This window comes from Haliaeetus leucocephalus, unplaced genomic scaffold (assembly GCF_000737465.1).
Source record: "Haliaeetus leucocephalus isolate CR32 unplaced genomic scaffold, Haliaeetus_leucocephalus-4.0 Scaffold439, whole genome shotgun sequence".
Taxonomy (NCBI): domain Eukaryota; kingdom Metazoa; phylum Chordata; class Aves; order Accipitriformes; family Accipitridae; genus Haliaeetus; species Haliaeetus leucocephalus.
The window spans coordinates 6,493,818-6,511,075 of record NW_010972875.1 but is presented as its reverse complement, the minus strand read 5'-3'; the positions used below and the strand labels follow the sequence as shown (position 1 = coordinate 6,511,075).

At 40.6% G+C, this 17,258-nt stretch overlaps 1 protein-coding gene across 1 annotated transcript in view; it reads left to right on the top strand.

Moving 5' to 3' along the window:
- TEC (tec protein tyrosine kinase) overlaps nucleotides 1-17,258 on the top strand; it is a 52,337-nt gene that overhangs the window by 20,385 nt on the left and 14,694 nt on the right. Inside the window, exons 3-4 of the mRNA XM_010574496.1 lie at nucleotides 15,058-15,159; nucleotides 16,182-16,263. Coding sequence (XP_010572798.1) covers nucleotides 15,058-15,159; nucleotides 16,182-16,263 — 184 coding nt within the window. The remainder of the gene's footprint in view (nucleotides 1-15,057; nucleotides 15,160-16,181; nucleotides 16,264-17,258) is intronic.

Below are 17,258 nucleotides of genomic sequence, written 5' to 3'. Positions count from 1 at the left end.
GTGTCCACCAGGAACCCCGGTCCCTTTTCGGCCAAGCTGCTTTCCGGCTGGGTGGCCCCCAGCATATACTGGTGCTTGGGGTTGTTCCTCCCCAGGTGCAGGACTTTGCACTTCTCCTGGTTGAAGTTCATGAGGCTCCTGTCAGCCCTTTTCTCCAGCCTGTCAAGGTCCCTCTGGATGGCAGCATGACCCTCTGGCCTATCAGCCACTCCTCCCAGTTTTGTGTTACCAGCAATCTTGGTGAGGGTGCCCTCTGCTCCATTATCCCGGTCATTAATGAAGAAGTTGAACAGGATTGGACCCAGTATTGACCCCTGGGGTACAGCAGTAGTCACTGGCCTCCAACTCAAGTTTGTGCCTCTGACCACCACCTTCTCTTCAACTAGTTTTCAATCCACCTTGGAATATGAATTTCTATGTTTTTACTGACTGTGGAGTTATTTTAGAATGCCCCCCGCCCTTTTTTTTTTTTTTTGGAATGCTTTTTTCCCCCAGAGAATAAATAGGTGGGGGCTAAAAAGCCCTCTGAAACATGTCTTGCATGCTTATCCTGTGTCAGCTTACATTCAGGTCAAATAGAAATGTATGTAACAGGTTTTGCAGGTCTAGTTGTGACCCTTTAAGAAGTTACCACTTCCAGCTTTACCTTTCCCCTGCACGTTAACATTCTCCAGCTAAAATACCTTTCCGGGAGACTGACTGGTGGATCTGTCTGTGAGGGGGGTTAAACTATCAGTTTTATTTGCAGTGAGATGGATCAGGGCTGCCCGTAGTGGCTTCAGCTGTGGAGGCAGTAATTTAAAATGTTCCAGCCTAAGATAAGGGCAGTTGATGTGAAAAAATACATTACACCTACGCTAGCCTAGCAGTTTGCTGCTGAAACAGGCAGGTCCATCTCATCCCTGTGCTAGCCTTGCAGGCCTCCCCCATCTGCTTGAATTGGTCCTGGCACTTCTTAGAAATCATACTGCTCTGAAAAAACTTGCTGATCGGCAGAAAGATATTTGATCTGGTTTTATTTTTGCTGGATTAGTGTTCTGCTGGGTTAGCAAGCTGCGTTAGCTCGGTACAGGATCTAACAAGTGCCAGAGGTGGTGCCAGGCGGTGGAGGAGGACAGGATGCTCTGACTGTTGACATCAGCAGGTTGTTAGACTGGCTCAGCCATAACACAACTTTCCAACCTCAAAACTTTTTTCATTTTCTCCGTTCCTCTCGCTTTAGATTCTTTTAAATGTTAATCTGCATTTTATTCTATTAACAACGTTGTCTGAAAATATTGAACTCTGATCTTAGAGGGGCACACTGAATATTTGTCAGCAATACTTGGTCTCCATTTGGAAAAAAATAAATTACTGTGTGACTAAGATCTCTGTGACACAGTGGTAGTTATTCCTTTGTGTCACTGGGCAACTGAAATGGAAAAGATTTGGGGGTTTTATCAGCTGTTTGGTTTTTGGTTTTTTTTTTAAGCCAGTGATGGTGGCTATAAATTTGTATGTATGGTAAGACAGCTGTATATTCTGGCTGAAGTAATTTATATAAAAAGACAAAAATGTTATTGGACATTAAAATTATTCTGGTCTCTCTGAACAGTTGGGGATTTATTGCTGAAATAAATGTGACTACTGTGTATACTGGTAGAATTTAAAGATATGACAGAGGAAAGGATAGGTACAGACCGATCTCATTGCAGTCTTGGCAATATTCAAAGTCCAGATTGGTAAGATAAGCATAGAAATCCCAAGCCAAGAAGATCCCACACCCTCATTTTAATCACATAACTGCAGTGGTAGCAGTCTGCCAAGGGTGGCTGAGTTCTGCTCCTCTAGGCAAGTATGTAATTCCCAGTGTGGTCGTTGGCCAAACTGAAGTATTTTCTTGTTTTTTCCATTTTAACTTCTATGGGAATTCAGTAGAGAGAATTCAAGAAGAATCCAGGGTTTGTGGTCACATGAATAGTCATACCACTTCTTTTTAAAAACAAAATTAAATCTCATTAACCAGAGTAGTCAATACTGAAAGTGTGGGCAAGTCAGGATTGTAAATAAGGCGACAGAATTAGATGCTTGGTATGTCTGGTGACAGAAGTGGAACATTTATGACAATAGAAAGCAGTCAACCATAGCAAATGTTGTTCTTGTAAATGCTGCTGAGAGATTTAATTGATCCTGTTTGATGCAGCTGGTGGTGGTGGTAGGAATCACTTGCTCTTTGACCAGAAACTGCACATTATAGAAGTGCTCTTCTCTATTTTTTCTGTCCTATGTCTTGACAAAGTGCCATATACCTGCTTGGAGCAATAAACGATTATTTCACATGCATGACTCCTAGCAACAGGGTGAAATCTTGTTTAAACTTGCTCATAACCTATTTAAATCTTTTCATACATGCTTTCAAGCAGCTCAGGCACCCTGTCATGGCACAAAGTGCCTACAGTGAAGCTGGAGCTGCGGTGCTGCCATGAGAAGGAGGAATGTAGCTTCTGCACTTAAAAATATTGCTGGGCTGTAGGTCATGGAGGAGGTGTGTGAACTATCGATGAAGCATAACTACAGAATCAGTAAAGAGGCTGAATTTCAAGACTGGTTTCAGAGCACAGAAACCTGAGGAAGGAGAGTCCTGGTTTAGGTTACCTGTGCAAAGCTCTACAATTATGAGTAATGTCATGGGAAGCTTATTTTTTGTAGGAAGCCAACAGGACCTTGGCTTTTATGGCTTGCCTTCTTCTGGGCATTATGCTGTTTGGTAAAAAAATGGGAGATGTATCATCTTAAGGTTGGTTAAAAAGATGAACATTAAAAAGCTTGAAAATAAAGATACATCAGGAACTGACTTGTCTTAAGCATCATGGAGATGAATTTTTAATGTTGTCAGAGAAGAGGAATATTCTATTTAAGCTGGAGGTGGCTTCTGGTTTTGGCTTTTTTTGGCATAAATTCTGCGAATTAGTAAGTGTAAATGTTGGGGAAATGCCATTATTGCACTATTGTGCAAAATTGGGTTAACAGTAATTACAAACATCTAAAAGGCTAAGTTAATGTTGTAAGTTGCATGAAGCCTTTAACAGTTTATAAGCTGTCATTGTTGGAAAGAGTATTTTCTGTCTTTTTTTCCTTAACGTTGTGAAAGTGGCTAATGAGATCTGAATGTGATGGATTCCATTTGTAATGAAGACAAAAATTCATCGTAGTAAGAAATAACTGAACCAGCCTCCAAGCACAGAGTACTGATCATCAATGTATAAAAATAGGGAAGAAGTAAAATATCTTCCTATTCTGAATATGGAGATGTACTATAAAACTGAATATGCTACAGTCAGGAAGTCTTAAGATATGTACAATGTTCTCAAACAGGCATTGTAGACTTACTGAGCCAGCTTTAAACAGGTTTACGTAGACAATAGTAACTACAGCAGTTTGGAAGTGAGAGGTAGTAGGCATTTTTGCACAAACTGGCCCTTGCTCTTGAGGACTCTTGCACTATGCTTGCTGGAGGCATTGATTGCAGTGTAACTTCTCCAGGTAATCTGGTTGTATAGCAAAGGCATGTAGTGTTCTAGTGAGGAAACACTAGCATAAAATATTTTATTAGGAAATCTCCGATTTTGTGTGGTTTGAAAGCTCAGCATGCTATTTAAGGTATGCTGTGGTTCATTTTCCTGAACTATTTTCTTCTAAGAAATAAAAAAATACTAATCTGTAGGAAAATAATAAGCAAAGGTAAGAAATTTTGAAATTAAAAAAAAAAAATCTCATTTGGGATTTTTTTATTTTGTATTTTTGACCAGCAAAAATTTAGCTAAAGTTTTGGCATGACTTTTTCCAAATTGCTAATTTCATCTTGAAGGGAGTGCACATTTGAAGTCCAAGGAGGCATTTGTGGAAATAACTTCACGTATGCACGGCCCTAGGTACATTTGGCCATTTTCTGTCAAAAGTGGCCTCATATCTTGTATATTCAACTTAAAATACTCTAGAGTTTATTTTCAAAGGTGTGGTACATTCACACTTTCAGCTGACTCTGTTTGGAAAATCAAACCTTAGTGTTTATGTAGGAGTCCACCTTATCACTGAATTGGAAATACTTCCGTAAATATCTGCTGAACAGTTGTAATGGAAAGGAATACTCACTTTACAGCTCTACCAGTGTGCCTGGTGGCTGGCATCCCACGGTGCAAGTGCCCCCCACGCTCCTTTGCAGAGTGGCTTACCTGCTGCAAAGAACAGCATCTTTTATTCCTCTTGAGTTAGCCAACAGGACAGAACACACAGAAATAGCATTCAAGCTACTGCGCCCACCAGAGCGGTCTGCCAAGTGCTCTTGGTTTATCTTCTTTCTCCTTGTGTGGTAATAAATTTTACTGTTGTGAATTTTTCCCAATGAACGGTGAGAAAATGCCTCTGAACTGTGAGAAGATGTTAGGGTAGTCTGGTGGCCCTGACTGGGGCAGGCTTACTGCTGCATTACAGAATAGTCATGACAGCAGGTAACATGTACTTGACACAAGTTTTAGTTAGCTCATGCTGACAGAGCAGCTCACTTGAACTAAAAGTGCCACCAGACTAGAGGTGTTTGGTCTAGATGGCATTTTAGGTAAGGGAAATTCTTTGAGATGAAGGCAAGATAATAAACGTAGGTGTTAAAGTACTTCTTGTCACTGGAGTGGTTGAAAGGAGCTGGTTTGTGCAAGGGAGATGTCCTGCTAGTTTGTTGGTTTGAAAAATTTCACATTTGATGTTTCTCATGAGTGTGGTGCTTCCACAGAGTTGGCACAGACCCGGTCATTATTTTGTAAATTGTTCTCGGTGTGTGGACTGTTAGTATCCTCATACTTATTGGAGCTGTGGAGCATTCCCTTTCACCGTAGTATTTTTCTCTGCCTCAGCTTGCTTAGCAGTGACACTCTGTAGTTCGAAAGTGTGCCGATGTGTGTGGTTTGGTTACTGTCCTCCCACACGCAGCGCGGCATGCTTGCATTAACCTTTCCAGCCCACAGAAACTTGTACTGACCTTGAGTATGAAGCTGATGAATATGAGAGTATGAATGTGAAAATGCTTTAAGCTTTAGCATTCTTATTGTTTGCTCATGTCTGCTGTATGGATTAGTTTACGGCAATAAAATATTTATATTGGATTTCGTGTTTTCAAAGGTATAGGCTAAATCCTGGTCCCCATGGTTACTCCACATGTGTCTGCGTGAATGGGAGTCTGCGGCGTTAAAGGGAGGACAAAATGGGGGAGAGTCTGTGCTGCCATACCCCGTTAGGTCTGGAGGGGCTGCGTGGAAGATATTGGAGTAGGCACAGTACTTACCTATTTATTAGTATGCAGAAGCCATTTGCTTCCACAGAGAAGGCAAATAATAGCCCCAGAGGGAAAACATTTAAGAGTCTTATTTAGAAGGTTGCTTCTGTGGAGTCAAGTAGAAGGCAGCTCTCTGATGAGCTGATCTTGGGAAGTGCAGAGTGCTCTTACCTTCACTGGCAGTAGTGCTGTTTGCCAACAGGATCAGACTTCTGTGAAAACTGACTTGCATAAACAGAGTAACTGTTACAACTAACAAAAAGCCAACTAGGATTTATATGAAAAAAAGCAGAAAAAAACCCCTTGAACGTTCTTGGAGGTTGCTAATTTTGCAAGTCTGTTCCTAAGGAAAAAAGTTCTTCTGCAAGCGTTGTATTTGGCTCTTATAATTTGAATAGAGAGGAGACAGAAGCTACAGAAATTACCGTGGTGATATTTTAAGGAAGGAAAAATAACTTTAAAAGCTCTGGGGCCCACTGTAAAGCTGCAGGTTTCAGGGTAACATTGTGTAGCTTCATTGCAACGCTAGTCTTGTGCAAATACTTCCTTTGGAGCATAACAGCGTTGTAGAGTTCCAAAAAGCTGTGCTAGTTACTTTTCTTACTTTTTTTTTTTAAACAGAAGATTAATATGTATCCATTCTACTGTTGCTTATTCTTATAGTACTTATCCTTCATTATTTTTAACTTATTTAATTACCCTGATTTGTATGGTTTCCTTAGTCATTGCACAGGTGATTTAATTCTTTGTATAAATGAAAGCACAATTCATTATGAAAATGATTCCGATTACTTCACTGATTATTCTTATTTTCTAATGTAAGATAAATAGCTTCTGAAATGAGTAGATTGGCACAGCCTTTTTTGTTTTGTTTTATTTATTTATTTTTTGTTGTTCCAAGTCATAGCTAGTGACAATCAAGCTTTCTTAAGATACTTGCAAATTTGTACAATAACTTTATTCCAGCTAGACCTGGAAGAGGACTGCGAATTGGCTGCTGTTTTCCCTCTAGGAAACAGAAATTGATATACATTTCTTACATGAATCATGTAGAAGTCCTTAGCTGTACTTACTGAGGACATGCCTTCACAACTGTCTCTAAGAGAGGTTGTGGCTTTAGATCAGTTCAGCTCTTACTCTTCAGCAATCTTTAATGCAATCAAGCACAGTTTTTCCCAGCATTGTTAAAAAAAGAATGAATCAAAAATTTTAAAGTGCAGTCAGGATGAATGGATTCTAAAATGCACACACATATGTGCTTTTAGGTATGTATCTATATATAAAAAATTAAAGATGTAATTATTAACTTGTAACAGTGATTTTCAGCACAAATTGTATTGCTGAGCAAGTACAACGATGTATTTACAAGTTATCCCACCTAGAATGATGCCTGTCACATCCATCCTGTAAAGAATAATGTGTTTGTACCTCTTATGAAAAACTAAAGAGTCAAAATGCATGATGGAATAGAGGGCTTTTCAAACTTCTTCACAAGATCTGTATTTAAATGCTGACTCAAAGTATGAGTAGCCACCTTTTCTAATTCTAGAATACCTCTATAATGACTACAACCGTTGCTTCTACAGATTAGCAGCATTAGGAAAATGGTTAAAATTAACTTATTTTCTTTGCACTTGATTACATAGAAATCAAGACAGAGAATTAGCAAGTGACTTGGTAATCTGTAGATGACTGACCAATGGATATTCTTCAGATTATAGTTTTTCAAGCAAACTTAGACATTTTTGTTGATATAGCAATACCTGCATTGTTATTCCTATAGCAATAACTGCATTGTTATTCCTATATACAGATCTCTTTGCTCAGCTAGAGTAATGGGATTGTGAGACATCCATCTCTGATGAGAAAGAGCAACATGGGAAGCTGAGTCTTGCTTCAAGTAAATACACAGATGTAAAAATTATATACGCCATGTTACATTGATCTAATTATTTTGTGATAGCTGCTAGTCCTCCACAACAGCAGTGAACACTTAGAGCAAAAACTCAGACCTTCTGAGGAGCTGCTTATCAAAGCATAAGATGCACCAACAAGTGAGTAGAAACATGATGCAAAGCAGTGATGAGACAGTACAGTAATGAGGAAAAGTTTTACTGCAGCTCAGATGCCTACACCTCTTTTGTATGGTAGCCTGGGGACGAGGAGGGTTGATCTAGGTCTGTAGCTAGCCACTGCTCAGAGCAAATATAGTAAGGAATCAGTTTTCTTCTAGGTAGATCAAACAGTAGGAATAATTGTCCGTAATACAGCTGCACATAAAGCTGGTAAGCATTTTGACCTATCAAGGTGATTGTGAAAGAGAAGACTGCTCTGCAGCAAAGGCTCCAGAAGCCTTGTGGGCTAAAACAAGTCAGGAGGACAGCAGCTGAGAGAATCTGAGAAGAAAAATCTCATAGACAGGGTCTGGATAGAAGGTTTACTGGAAAGCAGTAGATACTGGCATTGGGAACCACGAAGCTCCATCCTGCCTGGTTGGTTTGTTCCTGTTCCCCCACCTTCCCCCAGATTCAGGAAAATAATTTTTTAAGATAAATTTTTTGCTCATAGGCAGAACTACCGTATTGATGATGATCCAGAAGACCCCAAATATTGGCTGAAAACCCAAGAGAAGAGATAACTGTGGGCACAGCTGCGGAAATTTTAAGCAGGTGCAAGTGAAAGCTGTTCAAATTGGAGAAGTAACTTAAAGCTCTTCATGTGAATGGAGGCAGCTTTAACAGATGCATGGGAACACTCACTTGAAAAGAGCAAGTCATAAAGAAGCTTAAGTTGTAGAAGAACTTGGTTATGTTGCAGCGATGATTCCCTGTTGCCTATAACATCTACCAAAAGAAAGATCTGACGTAAAACGAGGATCTCCAGTAATTATCTTTCTAGAAGAATTTTGATGTTTATGAGATGGAACAAATTAGACATAGTTGAAGTTGAAAAGTGTAGGTTGTAGCTGTTGAGACACTGACAAGGTATGGATGAGAATATTTACCTTATGACTAGACAGGAGTGGATGAGTCTTAAAGGTGCTAAGAAGGAAGAGCTGGAAGATAAGTAAGATTCTGGAAGGCTGGAGAAGGCCTAGTTTTAAAAGAGTGCAGAGGAGAAGCTGAGAAACTGTAATCTATGAAGATAATTTCCAGAAAAGTGCTAATAAAAACAGGCTTGTTGAAGGTACCTGGAAGATACTAGAACTGCACATCAGCCAAAAAAGATTTGACAAGAACCCCCCTAATCCCCCCCCCCCCCCCAAAAAAAAAAGAAATCTCAGACTTAGCTGTGTTCTTTCTGCTACAGGGTAACAAGTGCCATGGGTTGCAGAGAAGCAGCAGATACCCTGTTTTTTCATTCCAGTAAGGGGTTTTTGACACTGCTGTATGAGACTTTTTCAGATGTCAGCATTAGAAATGACCTATATAAACCTCTTGTAAATCTGATTGCAGAACACATGCTACAGTGTTCCATAGGCATTGGTGGCTTGTTTTCAGAGTGAAAGACTGTCTTGAATGGGTGTCCTGTCTTGCATGTCAGTATTTTCACTAGTGATATTGTTGCTGAAATAGAAGCTTGTTGAGTTCTCAAGTCACATAAAACTTTGAGCCGCAAGCATTTTGGAAAAAAATCTAGAAATCAAAGTGGCATATTGGGATTAGGTGTGTGGTGGGTTTGTTTGTTTTATTTTTTAGAATATGATTCAGCGTAGACAAGTGCAAAAGGTAAAAGTTTAGGCAGGAATGCTGAAATGTTCAAATACAGAATGGGAGTAAGTAGCAAAGTGCCAGGCTGTCCCCAGCAGGACCTGGGTGATAGGATAGTGAATCATAAGCTGGATATGCATCAATGATACCCTGTTGCTGTGAAAAAGGCAAAAGTTACGTTAGGATGAATAAACGGGACTGTGAATCTTTGACGATAAGGCATCAGCTGCAGTGCTACATCTGGGTTCAGGCAATAAGTTTCAAGGAAGATGTGGACCTGCCTGCAAGATTCAGGGCAAGAACAGCGGGAAAGATGAGGTTCCCAAAAGCCTGGACTGTGATGAAGGGTTGGTAGAGCAGCAAGTGTTTAAAGTGGAGAGATGGACTGGTGATGCATGGGAATCTTCGAAGACAAAAAACCCCCTCAGCTCTGTAGTCATGGACTCCATCATCTGATCCTTGAAAGAGTAGGTAAAGCAGCTGGTGCCTCGGCTAGGTGACCTCTCGGGTCCTGTCCCGGCGCTCTGATAGCTCGCCTGTGATGGCCGTGGACTTCTTGGTTCGAGTTGTCCAAGTCTCGTGTTCAGACAGCATAAGGCTGTATCAGAGGGGTGGCTGAATAAAAGGTGTCACTCACCCTACGGACAGAGTGATGGCCTTGAGAGGGGAGAAAACAGGGCAGAAATGCAACAACTGGGCTGGCCAGACTCAGAGCTCTGTCAGGGCTTCACAGAAAACCAGGAAGAGAAGATTTGTCTGAAAGAACCCAAAGCTATGTGCTAGTTATTTTGAAAGCTGAAAGGTGGTAAGTGATTTAGGGCCTAATATGGGTGGAGGCCTGGCTGATTTATTTTTTTGTCCTTTACTCTTGTGTTGCTGCCTTATGTGATTGCAGCAATGTATCATAACTTGTAATGCCTCTCAGTTGCGGGAGAAGAGTAAATTACAGATAATGCGTTGTAGTCGTGGTTAGGAAGTTGTATCAGTGCTACTACAGAGAATTTCTTTTTGTGCTTTTCAGTCTCTCCAGTGGTGGTAGTTGGCATCTGCTGAGCAGCCAGGCCATGGTGAAGGGTTCTCGGTTTCCTATTTGCAGGACAGCGTTTACAACTTCCTCCTTCTTACTTATAGTTTGTATTTTTTTTCCCCTTGAAATTCTTCCCAAGAGTCATATCTTGGATCAGGTCAGACTAGATCAGAGTAGTAATCACCTCTCACTTTTTATCTCAATTCTAGCCATTTTGGAAGGGTGAATAGAAATACTTGCTACTTGCTTGTCTTAGAATAATCATTAAAAAAATGAATTGAAAGGAGGCAGGGCATTCTTCAGCATATCTGACATACTGGAAAATAAGGGGATGGAAAATGTGGCCATCTAACACCTAGCTACAGTAATTATATTTGCATAATCAGTAATTGCTTGGGTGAAAATGCCTCTCAAGAGGGAACTGCAGCAGTATCCAGTGCTTCTTACTGCTAAATGGCAATGCTATTTAATAATGAAAAAAAAAAAAAAAAAAGCTATGAAAACACCCTTACATTTAGCTTTCCAGAGAAGTTCTCTACAGGGGATGTTGGGTTACCCAGGCTTTTCTGAGGTTTTGTAAAGTTGCAGAGCAGCTCCATAAAAGGAGATGTCAGTAATGCTGAGACCTTCTATACTTGTGAGAACACAAGTTCCATGGGTCACATGCTGATGACCTCAGGACTTCCTACATGGGGATAAGCATGGGAGAAAGAAATAGTATGAACAGCAAAGAGAGAGGTAGACAGCATGGGTGAGATGAAATCTGGCTATTTCTTGACAGCCTGGCTGACTTCTGCGTGTTCTCATTGAGTTTTTTTCCAAATGGAATGCCCTTTGTATTGTTTAACCCCCCAACCCCACTGTTCTGAAGGTAAGCAACACAATATCTTCATCAGCAAAGAGGAAATACACTGAAGAAACATTTCATCAGATAGTGGGAATATGGGCTTCTTAAGCTATATTCAGCAGAGGAGTAGTTCCAAGTGTACAGAGGATGAGCTGTTTGATTGTATACTTATCTAACACTTAGATATTTGTCTTCCTGTATTCTAAGATTTTTTTTCCTTTTTTTAAGGGATTGTGTAATCATATATTTGTTCCATATCTGACAATGTAGGTCTAGTGTTACAACTTCTTGATATTACAGTGTTATGCATTAAATAATAGGAATAGCTTATTTTTTTGCATTGCGTGGAAACAAGACTTATTGCCTGGACTGGCCATCCTCACTGTGAGCAAGGAGCAGGACTTCTAAAACAGTAAATCAAGTTTTTGAAGCATAGGCAAGTATGAAGTACATATGGCATTTTGCATTTTGAGAAGCTTTTATAGTAGTTTCTGTATAGTCACTTCCCTTTTGTTATTTTCAGCAAGCAGATACATTTTAAAAAAACAAAACCCAAACAAACCACAACCTTTAGTGTGACTTGAAGCACATATTTTTATCTGTTATCCTTACTGGGATATAGTATTTTTATCTATTTGTTATCCTTATTGCGATATAGTATTTTTATACCTTTACTACTGTTCTAACCATGTTCCTTTCTATAGGCCTCCCTCTAGAGGCATATATCTATCTTCAGAAAAGGGGTGGACCAGCTTTAATAGGTCCCTTGGGTTCACTGGCCTGTGAGGTTTCCATATCCTCTGTGAATACTTGCGTCCAGTTCAGGCAGCATGCGTGAATGTGTGGGTGAAATACTACTACTTCTACAGTGAACCTAACCTTTTTCTACTATGTTAGCTATCTTCCACCTCCAAAGACAACAGTGAAGAATGTCCCTCCGTCTCCTATGGTTTGACGTTGCATAATTAGCCATTGTACTAATTTTGTCTCTTTGTAGCAGAGGTCACTTGTTGGAAAGAATGGTTGTGGGTGGATTTCTTGTGGGTGGATTTCTTGTGGGTGGATTTCTCATGGCTGGCTCATGCCTGCACCTCTACTTCCCAACTACTTCAGTGCTTGAGCTGTCCCCTGATTTTGCATTTCATGTCTGCCGTATGCCTGGGTCTAGAGCAAGCTGTTTGGTATGCAGAATAAATGCAACACAGTGATGGTATGCAAGGTGTCCCACTGTAAAGGGAAATCACTGAAGTAGGGAGGTGAGAGGAATTGCAGTGGTCTTTTTAGCATTCTTCTTGAGTCATTCCTTCCTCTTCCTGTGCCCCGTGGTTTAATAGTGAGAAATGCTGAGCTAAAACACAGCTGCACACCTGACATTTGAAGGCTGTTGGTCATTAATAACTGTTGCTTCTGATGCAATCTGAAACATGTCTGGAGCAGTATATTTGAATTTAATTTCACATATATAAGTTTTTTTTAATCTGTAAAGTACACAAAGACAGAAAAATCTTCTCTCACATTTGGCTTAATTTGCTGGATTGGATTGCAAGGTGGGTCAACTTTGAATTGGCTTAATTTAGCATCTCATGGTGAAGCAAAGGGAGCCACCTTAATTTGTGAAAGGGGACAACTTAGGAAATATGATTACTAGCATGATGTGCTATGTATCAGGAGGTTTGCTTTATTTTTTTCCCAAATGTTAGTTGGTTATCTGGTTGGATTCCTGTCCTTTGTCCTACTGCACATGTATGCTCCTTTTGAGCACTCACTGAATGCCAGAATTGACATGAAAATCTCCGAGTCTTGGAGGAGAGAGGGATTCAGAGAAAGTAATAAAGCCTGTTCATCTAAAGAATTTCTGTCATTCCGGATAAAAAGAACCCAATGAATATTGTCTCTCTCTGTCCCACAGCCTCAGTTAACCAACAGATGGGATCCAAGCAATATGTGTGTACCCCACTGGACACAGAAAGCTGGCTAGATACATTACAGAAGTGGCAAGCATTTTTTCTTTTTTATATGTTGTTGTGCAAAAAAAAAGACCTGGAGAGGTGTCTTCACCACAGTTACGTGGAGCGTTGAATTCTGTGCTTTGTGAAAAAGCGTGTCTTGTTTGCATCCTGCTGTTCTGCATTGGCTAATCCAGCAGCCCTGAAGCTGCTAGGCTTGCCACGCAGTGACAGAGAGAGGGAGAAGCAATACTTGCTGCTGTACCAAGTGTTGTAGACTTCAGTAACTCAATTTTTGGTATTTGCATGACCGCATGTTTTACTTCAGGCAATCGAAGTTCAGGTAAGGGGGGTACCATAAAAGAAACAGAAGACTTAAAATGATTTTTTTTGATGAAAATATCCAAGGTTGCATACCAGGTGCAAATTATTTTTCAGCATAACATGATACAGCTTTGTAGTACAGCTCATGAGCTCATGGTAATGTTTATGATTTGACTTTTTTAATGGTTCACTACTATGCCTAATTCCCCCTCCATTTTAAAAAGCCCCTTACTGGGGCTTCTTGTTTTGGTTTGGTTTGGTTTTTTCTGGTGTTAAATAACAGTTACAGCTTTATCTGAACTTAGTTCCTGTCACTCTTCCTGATGCTGACCATGACGTGCATGAATTTTTCATGCATGTTTTCTCTGCCTGCTTTTTTCATAACAATATACATAAGAGACAGAGTACTAAATGTGTTTTTAAAACTTCCATGTTTTCCATGGGTAGTAACTATTGTGTTTCAAGGGTGGTGGAATCGTGACAGCTATGTTTGAAGTTGCTGTTTGCTTCTGTTTATAAGACTGTGTTTTCAGTTGCTTATAATTGTGCCAGACTTGTACTATTTGGGCTGAAATTTCCATCCTCAGGAGAGAACAGGGCAGCTGAGTAAGGATTGTAGTATCTCAAATAATTCACTAATTACTAATTATTTCCATGTTGCCTGAACAGTGTTCATCTTTCATAAGCTGCACTCTGGATTGGATGTGCTTGGCAAGTCAAAATTTTTGACGTGGATTAATTCAGGACCAGCCTTGAGCTGCTGCCATTTTTGTTTTGTTCCAGATTCTGGTAGAAACTTCCTCTCCTATTAGAGACTCGGCTCTCCCAAAAGTGAGAGGTGGCCCTATACAGTCTCTGTAGATTAATCATGATTTTGCTCTCAGAAGTGTATCGTTCATGTGTTTCCCTTTGCCACATAATAGAGCATGTTGTAAATTTCTGCGCTGGGCTTTCGTTTTTAGCCTCTTCTGCTTCAGGTAGAGGAAAATGGTTTTGAATTCCTTCAGAAACAGCCACTTCAAAAAGGTCCACTCGTGTGTGGACTTGTGTGAGGACTGTTATTACCTACTGCTTTTACACGTAGACTAAAGCCCAGTACATGCCACCTCCAGTTGCAGGCTGTTCTTCCACGGAGCTTCCCCTCTGGAGCGTTGAACTGCAGTGTTTTGCCATGCATTGTTACTCTGGGCAGCACCAGCTGAGCACCATGGGCATTCCTTTCCTTCTTTAAAATCTTCATAATTATCAATTTAGGCGAGCCAAATCTTCTCAGATGTCTGTGCTTTTGACCTTGCTTCTTCAGGGCTTCTGCTAGCCTTGGTCAAAGAATTTCCTTCAACACAGACCCCGGCTTGGCTCAGGGATGGGTTTCACCCCTGTCTTCTGCTTCCTGCCTCAGCATGAACTTGTGTTGCCTGTGCAGCATCCCAGTTTCTCTGGAAACTTGGTGAAACACGGCAGTAGCCACAAAATTGTGGGAGCACTTCAGCAACAGAGTGAGGGAACAGATGAGATGATGCATTGGTGCCTATTTCCCTCACCAGGTTTAATCATAATTTAAGATCAGCAGCGGGGGGAGGCCTTCCTTCATCTGTACTCAAGTTTATTTTTTGTAAAGAAGAGTAGATTAAACCTATGATTACAGCTGATTGGAAACTTTACATAGGAAGAAGTGGTACTTTTTACTAAGCAATTTTACTGTACTCTGTGCGCTTTCACCAGTGTAGATCTTTATACGCTCTGTCTCTCTCTCTCTCTCTCATTTTTCAAATGACTTCTGCAGTTAAAGCAACATCAGGGTCGTAAGTGGAAAAGAAAGCAAGAAGTCTCTGCTGAAAAAAAGAGAATTAAATAAATTTGCTATATTTTACATAATGTTTTTTGCTTTTCTCTTATAGAAAAAGTACAGAAAAGGATCTGTGGATATTTCAAGGATTAAATGTGTAGAAGTTGTAAGAAGCGATGGTATTATTCCCTGTCAAAATAAATATCCATTTCAGGTATGTTCCTTTTATATAAAATATATAAATTACAGTGCTCTTTTCAACAGCGCCAAGCCATTTGGATGTAACTTGCTTGAAATTACTGTCGCTTCCAAGTACGGAGCCCATTCTCTGGCGCTCTGGGGCTGTGTGTGGAGTGGTTCAGGATCAGTGATTAAAATCCGTGCTCAGCAAGCTCTGCTCCCCCTGCAGTTGCCTCCCTTGAGAGCTGTGGCTCATACACTTGGTCTTTCTTTTCCCCACCCTCTCTGCTTGGGTTTTGACTGGAAAGTGCTTTGTCCTGGTCTTCTTCCAAAACGGGTTAGCTGGCAGCCCATTTTCCCTGTCTTCATTCTTTCACGTTAAATTAAATTTAATTACCATTAAATTGTATAGGAATAAGAAAATCAAGATAAAACTTGTTGCATTTTCTTCCATTGTGGATGGAATGGAACTAAACACAGAAAACGAAGTGCTTAGAGGGGGAAAAAGAAAAATATGAGGGGTCGGATGCTATGCCTGCTTATGATAGAGGGAATGGTTGGAGTGAGGGTGAATTCCGCTGCCGGAAAGGGGACCCTGGCCCCTTTCTCACAGGGCAATACTTGCCTTCCACCAGTACAAGCAGTGAAGAAAAAGAAGGCAGGAATAACCCAGGAGCAGTACAGAATCACAAGGAGGTATGAAATGGCTGGGAACAAAGAATGTTTGATGATGAAATAGCTTTAGCAATTAAATAGAACTGTTTTTAGAAAACACACAGTGAAGAATGAACAAAGCAAAGCGTGAAGCAAACATTTTAAGGAATGCTCTCAGGATAATATACCATTACAAAATCCTTCCTTATGCTACTGAAAGCATTATATATGAGTAGCAAACCCTAATAACCTTTTCCCAGTTTCTGCATTTTGTGCCCGAGTACACTAATTTTGCCAAATGCAAGAGTCATTTGTCTTGTTCTGTTTCCTCTGTTTCCTGAGGAATAAATAAATTAATGTTACCAGGTGAATGTATTTTGATTATTTCTTTTCCCCCTCCAGGTTGTATATGATGCTAATACGCTTTATATTTTTGCACCAAGTGCACAAAGCCGGGATCAGTGGGTGAGGAATCTGAAAGAAGGTAATGGAAATTGCTCATACTTAACATCTGACATATGTAAATACCTTTACTTGAGCTATCTGGCTGGGTTGGAGTTAACCTGGTGCTGTGTTTTGGATTTGTGGCCAAAACAGTGTTGAAAACACACCGGTGTTTTAGTTGCTGCTGAGCAGTGCTTGCACAGCACGGAGGCTTTGCCTGTTTCCCCCTCCAGCCCTGCAGCGAGTAGGCTGGGGGTGGGCAAGAGGCTGGGAGGTGACACAGCTGGGACAGCGGACCTGGAGTGACCAAAGGGATATTCCAGACCATATGACGTTGTGCTCATCAATTAAAAACTGGGGTAGAGGAGGACAGGGGTTGGGGTTTTTTGGCTTCCATATTGGCCGTTGCTCAGAGACGTGGCTGGGCACTGGTCTGCTTATGGGAGATGGTGAGCAATTGCCTTTACATCACTTTTGGGGTTTTTTTTCTTTCTTTTGCTTATTAAACTGTCTTTATCTCAAGCCACAAGTTTTCTCCTCTTGTTCTTTCTATTCTCAACCCCATCCTGCTGGGTGGGGGGAGTGGGCGAGTGGCTGCATGGGTGCCTAGCTGCTCCCGGTGTCAAACCACAACAAGCTAGAAAAATAAAATGGTAGAGCTTCTGTTGCATATATCCACTGATTTTTATTTTTCACTGGGTCAGGTCATCGTTTGCATACACAGCATGTGATAACAGGTACTGGGAGTATCAAACACCCAGACTGATATAATTTGATTTGTGAAGGCCAGCTGCAATTAGAATTTGACTCTTTGTTTTTGCACAATGTGTAAATCATCAAAAAGCTTATCCAAGCTAGTTAATGGCATCACTTAGAAGACAGGAGGCATCTCCACTGAGATGCGGTCTGATTAATGCTATCATAGTGAGTAAAGATTTTTTTGATTTCCCCCCTCAAGAGCCTCTTGATGCTTTCTGCCACCATCAAATGCTCACATTAATTGCAGGTGCTGTGTAAAGTAATAAGAAGTAACTT